The sequence below is a fragment of the Urocitellus parryii genome, chromosome 9 (assembly GCF_045843805.1).
Source record: "Urocitellus parryii isolate mUroPar1 chromosome 9, mUroPar1.hap1, whole genome shotgun sequence".
NCBI classification, from domain to species: Eukaryota; Metazoa; Chordata; class Mammalia; order Rodentia; family Sciuridae; genus Urocitellus; species Urocitellus parryii.
The window spans coordinates 59,307,636-59,325,601 of record NC_135539.1 but is presented as its reverse complement, the minus strand read 5'-3'; the positions used below and the strand labels follow the sequence as shown (position 1 = coordinate 59,325,601).

Sequence of the window (17,966 nt, the reverse complement as noted above, 5' to 3'; positions counted from 1 at the left end):
CATTAAATTATTTACAAAATCATATGCTACTAGATTGTCAAATATTTTGGAAGTGAGTATTCTTACAGTATGATATATATATATTATGATATAAATATATATATATATATTTTATGATATATATATATTTTATGATATAAATATATATTTTTTTAATTTAATTTAATTTTTTAATTTGTTTTAATTAGTTACACATGACAGTACAATGATCTTGACATAGCATACATTTAGTATGCTATATTTTAAAGTACAACTAGAAGGCATCTCATGGCTTTGTGACAACATGATTTCATTTGGACTTATTTTTCCTTATTATTTTGACTAACTTTTGGTATCAGTATTTAAAGTGTTGAAACATTACCTTAGTATTATCTATGTCTCTTTAGTTCAATGGGATGAATGAATTAATGCAAATATTCAGTTCTTCAAAGTTTTTAGCATAGAACCAAGTAAGACTAATAGTCAAGCAAAGTGGCATATTGATTCATACAGCCAGGTAATAGGCCTGTTTAAGCAATAGTGATTCCTCTCATTGTCGAATTGGGTTTCCCACTTGCAGGTTGTGGTGGGATTTTCCAGGCTCCCAATGGAGAAATCCATTCTCCCAATTACCCCAGTCACTATAGGAGTAACACTGAGTGTTCTTGGGTCATTCAAGTTGAGAAAAATCACCGCGTTCTCTTGAACTTCACTGACTTTGATCTTGAACCTCCAGACTCTTGCATTTTGGTAAGTGGCACAAATTTTAAGCACTGTCTCAAGTCAAACTCAAACCATGTGAGTACATTAGTGAATGTATTAGTGATGGTATTTTCAAAGGTAACTATTGACAACTTAACATATAAAGCCATTTTTTTTACCCAATAATAAAGCAGGGTTTAGCAGTTCCATTTCTTCTTTATCATTTTTGCCTTTTGTTGTGTTTATTATTTCATTACCAAAAAATGGCTGCAGCCTTTCTTTTTTTTTTTTTTTAACATCTTACCTGTGTTCACATCTGGAGAAAGGAAGAAGGAATATTATCTGTTTCTTCTTTTGCATGTTTTTTTTTTTAAATCAGGAAAGCAAACGTTTTCAAAAATTCCCTTTACATTTTATTGGCCAGAATTGGCTTCAAAGGGAATCCAGAAAGTATAGTGGAATAGATTTTATCAATAACTAGTTTAGATCAATTATTTTTAAGCTTCTAGGGTTCTCAGAGGGGTCTGCTTTTCTTGAATATCTTGATTTGCTACTTTAACAAATCAGTCTTTTACTAGGGCAGAACAGGTAGGGAGATGGGATATGGCTATTAGTTGGTCAAATGATAAAAACTTTCTGCTGTTTAAACTTTAAAGCATTCTTTCCTGAAACTATTTTGTGTTTAATGTAAGAGTAAATGAGGTTTTCTTTTTGTTTTCAGTTTAAAACTTTTGGCTGCTGATTTTCTATCAAAACATTTTCCTTGTTTCATTTGTATTTATAGACATTTCATTCAAATATAAACCAGATTCTCTTGGTTAATGGGATCTTTCTATTTTTGCTTCCTGACAGTTTCCTACACAAACTCCAACTGGTTTGGTTTCTTTTTAATTCAAGAAAACTCGAGAATTTTGAGGGTTTTTTTTTCTTCATATTTTTCAAAGCAGTCTAGTCTGTTTCAAGCATATTTTAGGTGTTAATTTATAAAATCATTAATAAAAGTTTAGTAGACTTATGAATGTATATTCACCTTCTAAATGAGTATTCAGAGTCTAAGTTAACAAAGCATCATGAAAACTTAAAGTGTAGGACATCCATTTTCCATAATGCTTACTGGGACCAATTTACCTAAAAAGGACAATTTAAAATTTTAGATGACATTTAACAGCATCTTTCTAAAAGCAGCAAAGAACTCATAAGGTACTGTGAAATTTTGGAGTTTATATCTGGGAGAGATATGAATATAATATTGGGAACTGTTTTTGCATATAGGGCATTTGCTTATCCAAAAGAGGTTAGCAACACTTCTGAGAGCATCTCAGAGCAAAGAGGACTAAAATTTGAGTCCGGGGTCTGAGTATGGTGAAAGTACTGGTAAATTATATATATCCTAGGTAAAATTAAGGCAAAGCAGCCTTCACTGAGACTACAGCCCAGCTTCAAGTCACCCAAGTGGACCCCACACACCTCAAGCCCTGGAATAATAAGAGGGTGTTGTGTATTGCTCATGCAGGCAGGCATGGGGTTTCTGGAAAAAGTAATTTAAAATCTTTAAAGAAAGATAAAATCATCCTAGGTCAATAGCCAACAGACCATCAACCATGTTCACATTTATCAGAAGACAATGCAATAGAAACCAGACATGGCACCAGTAACAGACAATGGAAGCACACCCAGATTTGCCAGATACTGAAACCAGCAGGCACAGGTGACTAGGCGACTGTGATCACTAAGCTCATATACATAAAGTGAAAATTAAACTTTCATCAGTGTAAGCAAAAATAACCAAAACAAGAGCAGACTCTCAGCAGATCAGCAAGATTCTTTATTAAGCATTGATAGAATGGCACATTTGCAGGGGAGAAAATGGCAGCTGGTTACAAAAGGGGTCTGTTTTTTATGGAGTTTAATGAGAATTAATCATAGCAGAATGTTTAGTGTGACTTAATCATTAGAGACTTAGGATGTGCTGGCTGGGCAGTCAGGAAATTAGTTGTGCAGGTTGAAAGTCTGAATCAGGAAATCAGTTGTAAAAGTTCGAAACCCATTGTTACTGGAATGAAAGTCCAGAAGCCAAAGCCCACCATTTGCCTTGTCCACACCAGGCTCATTGTTATTGGGAAAGGATGAAAGTCCAGAGCCCAGAGCCTATTGTTTGCCTTCCCCATCCAGGACACATCCTTTCTCCCAGATAGGGGTGGGAGGTTGTTATTCCATGTCCTTCAATCAGGGAATTGCAAACTATAAAAAGAGATATTGTAAGTACGAGAAAAAAAAATGAAAATTTTAGAACTGATAAATGCAATAGCTAAAATTAAGAAGGCTCAGCAGAAGGAACTGAGCTGAATAAATAATGAACTGGATGAAAAATCAGAAGACTCATGGAAAAAAGCATAATCACAAGGATTAAAAATACAGAAAAACTGGTTAAGACACATGGATGACATATAGAAAAGGTTTAACTTGCATTCAGTTGGAATCCTAAAAGGAAAAGAGAGATAAATGGAGCAAAAGTAATATTTGAAGTGCTAATGACTAAGACTTTTACTAAAACCAAGGATAGATTACTTTATAAAATCACCCAAACAGCCAAGCAGGATAAATAGAAAAACATACTTTAGCAAACTAAAGAAAAATAACAAATGTTAATGTCAGTCGAGGGAGTGGGTAGGTGGGGAAAGACTAACCTTTCAGGAAGTGGCAGACAATGCTGACTTTTCAACAGCAGTAATTGGAAGCAAGACAATGAGAAGGTGTGTGCTGTTTGAAGAAAGAAAATAACTAGAAAATAACCAGCATCCCTATACTTTCCTAAAATGGCTTCAAGAATAAAGGTTAAATAAACCTTGGAGCAAAAAGAGGGTCTCTAGGAGACATTTAATGGACCAGATGCAAACTGTTTCTTCCTAGTTTTGCTTGCTGGGGGCATTTCTCTGCCTCTTGTTCCCTTACCTTCTCTGCATGGTGCCAGGTACAGCTTTTTCTCTGGTAAAGCCTATAATCCATAGAACTCAACATGCACAATGTGTGACCCAACCGAAGCTGAGATCAAAGGCACACACCCAACATGGCCATGCTTTTTCCCTTCTGTGGACACGAGGAAAATTTTCCACCTACGTGAGATACAAATACACAGAGAGAGTTTTCTGGTAATCATGGCCATATCTCAGTGTGCAGCAGGGCTTGGTTTAACAAACTGTAGCAGAAGGGAACAAACAGAAGTAAGTGAAAACTCAAATATGATCTGGCCATAGACATGGAGATGGAAAATAAGCCCCTACGGAGGTAGTGGGAGGATTTCTATTGGGAAAAGAAGACAAAATACAAAAAAAAAAAAAAAAATCATAGTTGAGATAAATTGTCAGGACCAGAGAATCCTATATGAAGTAATTGGAGAAGCCCAGGTAGTGGACCGAAGGGGCATGGTGAACCAGATGCCTCTAAGCACTTGGGTGAGTCACTGACACAGAAAGTGAACCATACCAATAGTGTGTGTCACCATGATGCATGGCTGAGATATCTAGCTCTGCAGCGCAGTTTCTGGGGCTGAGACTGGACTTTGCCATTTGTAGATAAGAAAAACTTAATCTTTCAGATACATTTTCAGTAACTAAAATAGGGATAATGAGACCACTCGTGTCAAGTTTGTTTGGGGCTATTTGAGACAATGTGGGTTATTTGCATACTGTCACAAAGAAGGCTCACAGTTTGCACTAGCCATAATCATGCTACTGCTACTGCTGATGTGAACACATCCAGAGAAGTGTATTCAATGAACTCTGGGAGAAGGAAGAGGTGTGGAATATTAGAAGGAGCCATGGGCTTAGCAGCCAGAGTCAGAGATTCTTTTCTCTGATCTAGGCCTCACACTCTTCAGCAGAAGAACCTACTGAAGAGTCTTTCTCAGAATAGAGCACATAGCATTTAGTGTGCCTCAAACTCAATATACTGTCATAACGATCATGAGAAAACAGCAGGATTGATTCTTTGGGGCCTGTAACAGGAACGCTTTCACAATGGAGGTGACCTTTAAGTAATAGAATCTCTTTCACTAGTAGAATTGTGGCAATGGGGCCAGAAGGGGAGGCTGTGGGGGAAGGATTGGGAAATGGCACACACAGAGACCTTTGGGGATAGAAAAGGAGATACTGTGTCTGGAGTGTAGACCGGAGCAGGGGGCATGAGGAGACCAAGGGCAACAGAAGACTTCCAAGTGGATACACTCTTTTATGCGCTGATGAAAGTTTCAAAATTATCCTACAGGAAGCAGGAAGTCAGTGAAAGTTTTCTGTGAAACAGGAATAAACTACTCAGAACAGAATTTTACAATAAAAACAGCAGCAGTGTGAGGAGTGGGTTGACAGAGAAGGAAAGGGAGGAACATGGGCTGTTTGGATAAAGCTTGGATCAGAGATGATGAAGACCTCATATGGAGCAGTGGCCTCATGAGTGGGGCCATTTGGAGAACTGTTGTGGTGTAATCACCAGCTTGTAGGGATTAGTTACATGGTGGAGGGTGGCGGGTGGTAGAGAGGCGGCAATTAGCATTACTTTCTTGAACATCGATGCAGGCACTAACTGAGTAGAGGGATAGGCTATAGAAACTTTTGAGTTTAAGGATTCCTTAGAGTCTGAAGTAGGAGTTCAGTGTTCAGGATGGGGGTCTCCGTTGGACATATGCATTTTAGAACAATTTCTGTATATTTGTGGGGCTGTTAAAATCATGGGAGTAGGTTGGTCACTTGTAGGAGGATTTTATAAAGAAAACTTTTTATAAAAAGTAAACTTGTGGGGGCTGGGGATGTGGCTCAAGCGGTAGCGGGCTCGCCTGGCATGCGTGTGACCCGGGTCCGATCCTCAGCACCACATACCAACAAAGATATTGTGTCTGCTGAAAACTAAAAAATAAATATTAAAATTCTCTCTCTCTTTCTCTCTCTCTCTCTCTTTAAAAAAAAAAGTAAACTTGTTGGGGAAACACCACCATATAAGGTGCAGAGGAAGAATCAGAGGAAACAGAAACTCAAAAGGGTTACCACAGAGGTAAATGGAGAACCAGGAAAGGATGGTCTCGTTGAAACCAAAGGGAATCCAGATGTAAAGACTGGATGGTTAAAGATGTCAAACTCAGCAGAGGTCAATGAGGATGAAGATTGAAGCAGAGCTACAGAGCTCAGTCTTCAATAGCCTTGTAAGAAGCAAGTTTGATATAGGTAGTGGTAGAAAGTTCTAGATCATGATGGGTCAGAAACTCCTGAGCTTTCCCCCCAGAACTATGGAAATGGATGTCATGTGGGGACAACATTAAATGTCTCCTGAAGACCCTCTTAACCCATGGGTAAGACAAGATGAACAGAAAGTTATTTTTTAAAAATAATAGAGACACTTAACATTTTGTCAGGAGGGCACGGTGCTGGTGGAAAAAGGGGCAGCTTGAATGCAAGAGACACAAGAATTGATAAAGTCATGTTATCAGGGCAGAGACCCAAAGAGGAGCCAGATTAGTTCTATAAATTTCATATTTTCTGGAATGAGAAATTGGAACACATGGCCTAACATAGTTTTTTTTGTTTTGTTTTGTTTTTTACTGATTTATAAATTTATGTTGAAAAAAATCACATAAGTTTTATCTAAGCAAAGTCATCTTTGCTTTTCAATTCATAAAGCGCTTTTATAACAAAAATTTAAAATGTTTTAAAAAAAAGGTGTGTTCAGGTAAATTGGGGTAGAGATCCATTGTGTGTAGTTGCCAAATGGACCCAATTATGGGGACATGAGATCTGCAGAGGTTTGGGAGCCAGGTGGGGCAATGCCCTGGCAAGGCTGGAGGCTTGGCTCCAAGTTAGAGTTCGTTGTCCAGGGATTCATGAAGGCAGGTATTGAAGCAGTAGCCATCTATCATTATGACCAGATGGACACTGGATGTGAAATCTGCCCTAAGGTCCAATATCTTACATAATAATCTCTGCAGTTTAAGTTCATACAAAGCCAGTCATTCATTTTGGAGACAGTCAAGGTAATTTCTTGGTCCTGTTGCTTAGACAGAGTCATTAGCAAAGAGAAAGATAGCCAGCTGCCAATGATGCTGTCAGATAGTTTTTATTTCAGGGAATTTTTAATAGAGCTTGAGTGCACCATTCAATAAAAAGGTAAATTATGCTTAGATGGGACTAGATACCTTATATTTTAAAGCTTCTATAATTTTGGACTGTTAGAGTGGAAATATTAATTTAACGGTTATGGATAACACTCATAAACATGTAGATACCTGGAATGCTAATGTTGGAAGAGGAGACATGAGAGATCATTTTGTGTCATCTACTTACTTAAAGAAAAAGAAATTTAGTTATAGAAGGTTCTCGGGGTCAAGCCTAGGTAGGAATCAATGGCAAGACTAGTACTAAAAAGAAAACCTTGTATTTCCTAAATTAAGAATAAGTATTTTGGTAAAGAATTACACACACACACACACACACACACACACACACACACACACACACACACATGAAACTGGGAACTGGATAAAAGAGGAAGAAAATAAAATAAGGGTTACTTTGGAGCCACTTTGGCTTTTATTTCCAAGGAACCCAGACTTCAGTTATCAATTTAAGGGAGAGTGTTAGGAATTCAAATATGGAGTGGAAAGTGCCCTTGCTTGGAAGTCTGGAGGGCTAGGTTTCATTCATTCATTCAATCTTTGTTGCTAATTATGTGCCAGACACAGATAGGTCCTGGTTTCTGGATGTGGTACAACTATTTACTCTCTTTATGGCCTGTGGATCTTAGTTTCTTTTTTTTCTTTTTTCTTTTGAACTGGGGATTGAACCCAGGAGTCTTAACCACTGAGCCACATCCCCAGTCCTTTTTATATTTTATTTTTGAGACAGGGTCTTGCTAAGTTGCTTAGAGCCTCACTAAATTGCTGAGGCTGGCTTTGAACTTGGGATCTTCCTGCCTTAGCCTACTGAGCCAGGCTTATGCCACCACTTCCGGCTTAGTTTTTGTTGAGTGTCTGGGGAACCCAAGCATAAAGAGAGAGACAGGGGAGAGCATATGGTTAGAATTTGTGCTTGTAACAGGGAAGAGGAGAATAAGAGGGCAGATGTAGTGAACTCTAAAGGTCAGGTGATATGGGTGGGTGTGTGTGGGGTCATCCTCAGAGTCAAAGTCAGACTTGAACAGTTGCTCAGGTTCACTCTCTGGCACGTAAGAACACCAGGCATTGGATAGGAGTCTGTTTCTATACTCCTCTGGATATGAAAATGAGAGGTCTTCTTGTAGTAGTAGGCTGAGTCCCCATTTGTCCCAAGTGGGGGCAAGTTAAGACTCTAAGCCATTACTCTTGGAACTAAGGCAAAATTCTTCAAGTAGAAGAAACAGATGAAAGTTTAAAAATGAAACAATAATGCACAACTTCCATCCGCTTTCATATAACCCATGGCAGGAGTCTTTGTACCTGAAGGCACCAATCTGTTTGCTACATGAATTCCTAATAGATGCATGGCTGAATAAATGACTTCTTGTCATCTGTACTCCTGCAGTGATCAGTGCTTTGGTGCAAAACTGCAGACAACACCTGCCGGAATTAATATATGATCTCACTATATTGAGCGGTGTGAGGACTTAGGTAACACTGCAGAGGTGTATTTTCTAGTATTTCATACAGACTAAATGAAAAAAGACAAAAACTGAATTTTTGGACTTTTGTTAAAATGGGGATGAATCATGGGAGCTGTTTACAGTCACATTTCAACACATTTGGTAATATGTTTGTACTTTCTTCTCAATCACTTCCCAGTGTTTTTCTGGTGTTAATTAACCTCAGAGTGTCTGCACTGACACTTGCCTTTCTTGCTAAGGCCACAGTGGGACCCACTGGTTGGGGATGGCTGTGTGGTCAGCTCAAGAAACTAGTTTCATTATGTTCCCCTTCATGAAGGCTGAGTATTACAGTGACCTCCAACTGGCAGTGTAATTACTTAATTAGCTTCTCTTCTGAGCCTGAGGTTCCTGTAGCTCTGCAGGCTCTTATTGATCTCTGGGAAATGAGGGTTGTAGCTCAGTATGAGAATGTGGAGAGGGGAAGGCAGCTCAGGGGCACCAGCTGGCCCCTGGAGACTGCGACCTCAGCTTTCAGCATCCTCTTTGCTCAGCTCAATGGAATGTCGGCCTTGTGAGAATCAGTAAGGGGCAGATAAAGCAAGCAGGGAACAGTCCCCACCAGCCTCTCATTTGGAGAAAATATACACCAAGGCAAACAGCCTAGTACAAAAATAAAAAGAGCACATGATTAGTAACTGTTTTCTTTGTGAAGCTTTGTGCTCATCTAGGAGAAAGAAAGCAAAATATCTGATTTGAACTGAAAAAGCCCAGATCCCCCACCGGTTCTCCAAAGGTTCTCTCTGTTGTTGTTCACATTATCTGACAATAGGGCACAGGGTGGAACAGGGCAGGCCCATTACACACGCTATCCATATTTTGTTTTATTTTTTTAAGACACCACCCATGGTATGTTTCCTTTTAAAACATTGATCATTTCCCAAGCAGAACAAAAAGAAACAGGGATAATAGAACTCCTTGCTTCACAGACAATGGAAACAATACCTCTTTAAATTTACTATTTTACTGATGAACCCATGACAGAAATCTCTCTGTTCCTCTGTCTCTCTCTCATTTCTTCTCTTCCTTCTTTACTCTCCACCATAATTTTAGTGTCTGCTAGCTACTTGAGGATGATCTCTTTAAAACGCTTATCTTGTGACTTGCCTGGGAAAACCTGCTTAGCCATTTTGCACTGAGTGTCAAATTAATCACCAGTAGCTGTGCCAATCAATACATTGCAGCCCCCAAGCCAAGAAAGGGCTGAATTGAAGCACAGCTCTCAATGTGTAGGTTTGGGTTTTGTTTTGTTGACATTTTAAATTCAGAATCTCCTTAAATGCTTGTTTCTTTGTGAAGGTAAAATAAGCATCTTGGATTTCTTTTCATATCAACATTTTCCGGCATCTTCAAGTCACAGCTTACAACAACTATAAATTATTAGAGTTTATAGACTTCTGTAAAATGTGAAGACAGAGTTCAGATAATATAGAGTAAAGGAACAGGAGGGAGAAAGTCCTGACATGAGATGTGAGGCTGCAAATTTGGCTTGGTATTTAACTTCAGAGCAGTGTACCTGGAAAACATCACTGTTGGAGGAAACCGATGCTTCCTTACTCCCTACCCCCAAGAAAAGCTGCTGGAATGAGTAATATTTTCATTTCCTTCCTTACTTACATTTATGACTTTAACAGCTTGTATAATTTCCTGAGGGATTCCCCTCCCTATCATTAAATATTTCCCCTATCTTGGAGCAGTGCAAACTTGAAAATTGGATTCCATCAGCCAGGTACAGTACCATATATAACACGTGAAAATATTTCATGAACCCTCTAGCCTCAAAATTGATTTTGTACCTTGATGTGAATTATCCCTTTTGTACCCTAAATATCTTATCCTTCATCACATTTTCACCTTTATAAGCTTTGAGGCAACTTATAGCAGGAGACATGTGTTGCCAGATGGAGTTAAAAATGAAGTCAAGGATAAAAACCAGGATGAAAGCCAAATTAGACCAGGGTCAAGGTGAGAAAAGAGTTCACACTAGACCAGAGAATTGTAATTAGACCAGAAAAGGGCAAGGCATAGATTTAGATCTGAATTCAAGAACAGAATCCAGGTTAGAACTAAGGGATATAAATTCTGGTTTATTTGTTGGCCTAGACACTGTGCTCTTTGTTACATGTCCTACTAAATTAGCCATGCTGGGAATCCCATGCATGTTCAGTGGAATGGAATGCATGACAGATGCCAGCCACCCTGAAATCTGCCGCAGTGCAACCTAAGACTTTCTAAAATACTACCAAGGATGCTTTAGTGCCGTTCTAGATAAATGGTGGAAGATTTCCATTCTATTTTGAGAGCTCTCAAGATTATCTTTCTAGGAGACCATGATACCTTGGCTTCACAGAACTGTGGTCTCTCCATATTCTAACTGAACGAATAAAGTTTAACTTTACTTTTTCTCTTAGTTTAATGATAATTGATCAGAGGCCAATAAGATAGTTAATACTTTGCCCCTCTAAGTGTGAGACTAAGAGCAAATAACATGTTTTCTAAGCCTGTTTTCTCAACTACAAAATGAAGCAGTAAGAAGAATTAACTTTTTAGAAATGTGTATAAAGAACTTGTCAATGGGGCTGGGGCTGGGGCTCAGTGGTAGAGCACTCACTTAGCATGTGTAAGGCACTGGGTTCGATCCTCAGCACTACATAAAAATAAAATAATAATAAAATAAAGATGCTATGCCCATTTATAACTAAAAAAACATTTTTAAAAAAGTTCTTGTTAATGTCTGCTACAGATTAGTAATTGCTGCTACTCTTAATTTTTCTATTACGACCACTGTTTCTATTACTATTAATACCATGTTAAAAGTCTTAAGTTATCTTTTGTAAAATTGTGAACCTTAAAAGAAAGAAAAGGAGGAAAAACAAATAAAATTGTGAATCTTAGGTGCACAGAACTGGACCTATAACCCTTAGCTCTTTGCTCAGTATCCACATGAATTCAAAAACAGCACCCATTTTTATATAAATTTTTTAAAAATCTTAAAATATGTATTGTAATTTTTTATACATTCTTTAATATATTAGCAAATTTTATCACTCCATACATACATTATTTTGATACATTTCAGGAGGTTTACAAGTAAGAAAGAAAAAGTAATAGTGCAAAACATGAAAATAAAAGCACATTCATATATATTCCCTAATTTCTTTGCATGGGAAGCTCAACTCTGAAGCTTAGGTACAACATTTTGATACTTTGGGGATTATAAAATATGCTGTATGCTTTGCTCTTGAATCAGAGTAGTTTGTTCTTGCTCTGGTTCATAATAATTTTAACCCATACTTTAAAATTGGTTTATTTCCTCCCTGAGTATGATAAAACAGTAAAAACAAGAAGACAGGAGATTTCGCAACTCCTACTCTTCGACAAATCTGAAGGATTATATTCTTATTTCTGGAAATGAAAATACAAGTGTTACTAGGAAGCTAAAATTCATTTTCCCCTGCAGTCATGAGCTTTGGGCTGTAAGTGATGACTGACATTTATGTCAGGTGACCATAAGCCATCTAATCATGCTAGGGTTTTGATGGGGACAGCGAGGGAACTGCAGGCTGATGGGCTGTGTCCCACATCGGGGTCAGTCACACGTTCTTCAGTCCTTAAGCAAAGCCCTCAGTGGTTACTTATCTTTATCTGGTGCAGTTTAAAAATGTATATGGCTATTGAGCTTCCCTTTGTTATTTGATTTTACATTTTAGAAAGAGCACTTTGCACACTGGTAATTGAGAATAAATTAAGTGGGGGGGGTGTGCAAATTTAAAGCAGGAAAGAGGGACCTAGGCAAGATTCAGGCACAAAGATACTCAGAGGCGGCTCTGGGTGAGAAGAAGAGACCAGCGAAGAGATAAATCAGGGAGAGAATTGACAGAACATACTGATCCCCTGGATTGGGGGCAGAGAGACAAAGGAAAGATCTAAGATGGTTTGGTGGTTGGGTACATGCTTCTGGGCTTTTACTGAGGCAAGAGATGTTGATGAAGGAGACATAGGGTGACAGGGTTGAGGAGATGGATTCAGTTTGAGATGCTTCTTTTCAAAGTTCGTGGGACATAGAAGAGGTGACATCTGGTATGCAGTTGGCTATATGAATGTGAAGCTTAAGAGAGAGGGCTGGGGTCCAGTTATAGAAATGAGTCAACTAACAAATGTTTGAGAGATCTTAAAACAGAAGCCATATCCATTAAACTTGAGACATTCCTCCAGGCAGGAGATGCAGATTGAATGGTATTAATATCTATGTGGCTTAGATCCTGCTGCCCTACTGTTACATGAGTCATGACAGTATATAAACACTGAATGGCTAAACATTAAAAAAATTAATGTAGATTCTATTTACAGATTTTACATGCGCTTCATATTCCATTTGTGAAATACAGAAAAGAAATAGGAAATAATGCCAACTTTAATATTCTAATACAGATACAAACTATTCCATTTTTGGTTATTATCTACACACACTCACAAATATGCACACCTACATATATGCATGCATAGTTTAGAGAATATTACACATGATTTTGTGTATACTATCTTTTTCACTTAATTTTATGTGAATATTTTTATTTTAAAAATTGGTTCATTAATTATACAGGCATAGTTAATCACTATAATTACAGACCATTTAGATTATTTCTTTTTTTGTCTTCTTATTTTTAACAATGTTATGAAGAATATTCTCATGTGAATCTTGGTCTACATTTCCTATGATTTCCTTTATATAGGCTATCTTTATTGAAACTTCTAATGTACAAAAACATCCCCATGCCCAAACCTCCCAAATCTTAATACTTTTTCATATTTGCTTCAATTTTTTCCCCTCAAAAGAAATCCACTGTTAAAGACAATTAAGTCCCATATGTACCAATCATTGATACCATTCTATTTCCCATCCTAAAGAAAACACTAGTGAGAATTTTTGTTAATGATTCCCATGACTGGTTTTTATAGTTTTCATTATATGTCTATATCCACACACACTATAAAATATTATGGCACATTTTTAAATTTTATGTAAATAACATCTCACAGTATATATCCTTCAATTTACTCTTTTTACTCAGTTCTCTGTTTTTAACATTTTTTGATATTGTTAAAATATTTGGATCTAATGCCTTTTTTGTGACTATACAGTATTCCATTTTATATGTATGCCCTGAGTCAATTACCCATTCTCTTGCTAATGAACATTTAACTTACTTTCAATGTTTTGCTATAGCTGCCTTTTTGTGCTGAATATTTTTATAGGTATATCTTTATTTAACCATTCAGGAATTTTCTTCAGTGTAGACACCTAGAAACGGAGGTCAGCTTATAACTTTACAGCATATCATCATGTTTCGTTTAAAAATGTATATATGAAGGGCTGGGATTGTGGCTCAGCAGTAGAGCGCTCACCTAGCACGCGCGGGACCCGGGTTCAATTCTCAGCACCACGTAAAAATAAAGGCATTGTGTTGTGTCCATCTACACCTAAAAAATAAATATTAAAATTTAAAAAATGTATATATGAGAATTTTTCAGTGAGAAAAGCTTACTTGCATAATCACACTTCCCACCAAACTTTCAATACATTATCTTATTTGACCTTTACAATAACCTTAGGAGGCCACAAGGAGGAATGACCTATCCCCAATTTTAAATTTGATGAAATTGATGCCAGGAAGTTTCTAAAATGTTTTGGCAAAAGAAAATACCCCTGGTAGATTCTGGCTCCAGCCCAGGTGCCCGACTCTAAGACGGCTGTGTTTGAAGCCAGGTGTTCCAAGTGTTCAAAACTCAGTGTACTTTTCACTTGCATCTCAGTTGGTCAGGTGGAGAGCTTCAGCTCAGCTGGACTCTGTGAGTAGCCTATCTGCTCAGGCTGAGCAAAATGAGAGGAGTGCAACCACGTGTTTGAGCTGAGCGTGGTTGTCAACATCCATTTGGGCTCCACTTTTTGAGTATTTATGAAACTTGGTTTTGGAACACAGTAAGTATTGTAGGGAAGCAATGTGGGGAGGAACACAGAGACTTTTAAAATCACTGCCCTTCTGCTGGTGAGGGCCTTTGGGAGATGGTCATGAGGGTGGAGCCCTCATGAATGAAGTTAGTGCCCTTATAAAAGAGGCCCCAGAGAATCACCGGGCCCTTCCACTATAGTGAGACTATAGTGATAAGAGTCAGTCCATGAAGGAACAGGCCCTGCCCAGACACCAAATCTGCTGTTTCCTTGATCTTGGACTTACCAGCCTCCAAAACTGTGAGCAATTAATATTTGTGGCTTATGATCCAACAAATCAGTGGCATTCTGTTACAGCCACCTCAGCAGACCAAGACATCTTCCTAATCTTGACTGGATACTTTGTTATCCCAAACTCAACCTCATACATAAATGGATTTTGTGAATCCCTGAATGATTTGTAAAAGCTTTACTTTTCAAAGAAGTAAGTCAGAAACACAAAAACTAAAAAGGAAACCCAGTGAAGTTCTTCAGGGGAAGTAGCATTGAATGATTGTATATCACATTCCAAGCAGCACATATTACCTCAATTAACTCCTCATTCTGACCCTAGGAGAGACGTCAATGAATGGAAAGCAAAGATACCACACTGTCTCCCCCACTCCCTTTGCATTCACAGCCCAATCTACTCATTGTCTCCACCATTCCACCGAAACATCCTCCCTTCATCTGCTAGAGATTCCAAGTCAAAAAGTGCAATGAATCATTTTGGTCCCTTCAGTAGAGGTTGGCACAGTTGAGGAAAAGGAGAGAGAAATATGGAAAACCCCATCAACTCCTCCATAGCATTTTCAGGTATTTTAAAAGGGCAGATGGGAAATAGCATATGTTTTGCTAGTCACCCAGATTTCTATTTCTGGCCAGTGTTAAAAGTTCTGTTCCTCTGTGTCTTGCATCTTCTGACTGTTCCCTTTCTCTCTGCCCGTTGTGAAGAGAAACTTATAATTTATACCCCACCCTTTTTTTTAATTTCTTGAAAATACCATGCACCTGACACCTTTTGGGTAGTGAACTTTAAAACTTTATTTTTGTGTGTATAGAGCTGGGGATTGAACTGAGAACCTCACACATGCTAGGCAAGCACTCTCCCACAGAGCTACTTCCCCAGGCCCTTGTATAGTAGATTTTAAATAAATACTCCAGGGCTGGGTTGTAGCTCAGTGGTGGAGTGCTCACCTTGCATGTGTGGGGCACTGGGTTCGATCCTCAGCACCACATAAAAATTAAAAAATGGAGGTGCTGTGTTCATCTACAACTATAAATAAATAAATAATAAACAAATAAGTATTCCAGGCATTGGAAGATGACTACAACAAAAAGCAGCACAGTAGTTAACCTAAAATGTAATATTAGATTCCTTGTTCTAGGAGAGGGGATAGCACAAGAGCATGAATGTTAGTTGGCAGGAATCTATTGAGACTCAAATTTAAAGACCTTCACAAAACTAAATTATTTTCATTTCCTCTTCTTCCTTGCATTGCAGTTTTTGAATTAGGGCTCTTGATTTCAAGTGTCAGAAATCTCAACCCAAACTGGCTTATATAAAAATAAAATGTGTGTATCTCAAAAAAAAAAAAAAGGTTCCTTGTTCTTAGGAAGTCTTTGTCTATGTTTTCCTCAATCCTTCATTTCACATTCACTATGTAGTTACTAGATTTTTGCAACAAATCACGCCAAAACATAAGGGCTTAGAATCACTCTATTTACAAATGGTCAACAAATATATGAAAAAATGTTCAACATCTCTAACAATTAGAGAAATGCAAATTAAAACTAAACTGAGATTCCAGCTCACTCCAGTCAAAATGGGAATTATTGAGAATACAAGCAATAATAAATGTTGGCAAGGATGTGGGAAAAGAAAAGTTCACTCTGGATTGCTGGTGGGAATGCAAATTTGTGCAACCAATGGAAAGCAGTTATGGAGATTCCTCAAAAAACTTGGAATGGATCCACCATTTGACCCAGCTCTCCCATTCCTCAGTTCATACTCAAAGGACTTAAAATCAGCGTACTACAGTGATGCAGCCACATCAATGTTTATAGCAGCTCAATTCACAACAGCTAAACTATGGAACCAGCCTAGGTGCCCTTCAACAGATGAATGGATAAAGAAAACGTCGTGTATATGTACACAATGGAACAATACTCAGGCATAAAGAGAAATAAAATCATGGCATTTGCCAGTAAATGGATGGAACTGGAGACTGTTATGCTAAGTAAATCAGTCCCATAAAACCAAAGGTCGAATGTTTTCTCTGGTATGTGGAAGCTAACCTGCAGTGAGGGAGGGGGGGTGGTGAGAGGAAGAATAAAAGCGCAGTAGATTAGACAATGGAGAATGTAGGGAAGGGAGGGAGCATAGGCAATGGAAAGAGAGTGGAATGAATTGGACATAATTTTCCCATGTAAATATGTGAAAACAACACAGTGAATCCCACCACCATATACATCCGAAAGAATGGGACTCTAACTAGAATAAGATACATTCCAAGCATGTATGATTACATCAGAATGGATTCAGCAGTCATGTTTAAAAAAATCAATAAATTAATAATAATGTAAAAAGAACAACTATATTTATAGTTTCCATGGATAAGAAAGCCAAGATTAGCTTACCTGGGTCCCACCCTGCTCAGTCATGTGATTGTTGGCAGGATTCAGTTTCTTGAGGGCTCCAGGCCCCCTGACTCCTCACCATGCAGGCCTCTCCATAGAATATTTTATACAGAAGGCGGCAGCTTGCTTCTATACAGCAAGCAATAGAGAGAGAGGGCCAACAAGTGAGAGAAGACCAGCAGGGTAGAAGTCCCTCCCCATTGTTAGCCAACCAGGAAATAGATGGTTAGAATAGTCTGTTAACTGAAAGCAAGTCATTTAAAAGCAAGTCAATTTTGCTATATTCCATTCATTTAAAATAAGACATTGGGTATAAAATAAGACATCTCACACTCCAAGAGAGGAGATTACACAAGGGCACAATCCCAGGAGTTGGGAATGACTAGAAGCCATGTCAAAAGTTGCCTACTACTCCAGTGCTCACAATCTTCTACTCAGTCATTTGTATTGATTTTATGTCCAACTCAGGCTCTTTTCTCATCCACATTACTGAACAACCCCTATTTGGACTTTTTTGCCTTCATAGTTTCCTATCTCATTTCTTATGTAGCAATTTAGCTCTCTGTCTCATTTTAATAGTAGAAGTTAATATCTACTACATACTTACTATGTTCCAGGAAGTCTCCTAAGCACTTTATATTTTTTTAACTCATTCAATTCTCACAAATACTAACTGAGCTATATACTCATGTCAACCCCATCTTACAGAGCAACAGATTAGAAAGTATAGAAAGGGGAACAACATGTCCCCACCCCAACCAACATAAAACACCACCTCCATCATACTGTTCATGTTCTCAAAGGTTAGGGGAGGAATTTTGCTAAATAAAAAGCATTTTTTCCCTCTAAAAAGAATTGTGCTTAACTTTAAATATACATGTTCTTAAATAATACATACTTGTATTACCATTATGTGTATCGGAAGGCAAAGGTTCTCATTGCTTGGCTCCTTTATTTTCTCCAATTTCCGTTCCTAAGGACTGTGAGCATGGATTCC

General features: G+C 38.0%; 1 protein-coding gene across 1 annotated transcript in view; it reads left to right on the top strand.

Annotated features, from left to right (window-relative positions):
* The window catches only part of Cubn (cubilin), a 280,054-nt gene that overhangs the window by 132,700 nt on the left and 129,388 nt on the right, over window positions 1-17,966 (top strand). The window contains exon 31 of the mRNA XM_026408130.2: window positions 560-729. Coding sequence (XP_026263915.2) covers window positions 560-729 — 170 coding nt within the window. The remainder of the gene's footprint in view (window positions 1-559; window positions 730-17,966) is intronic.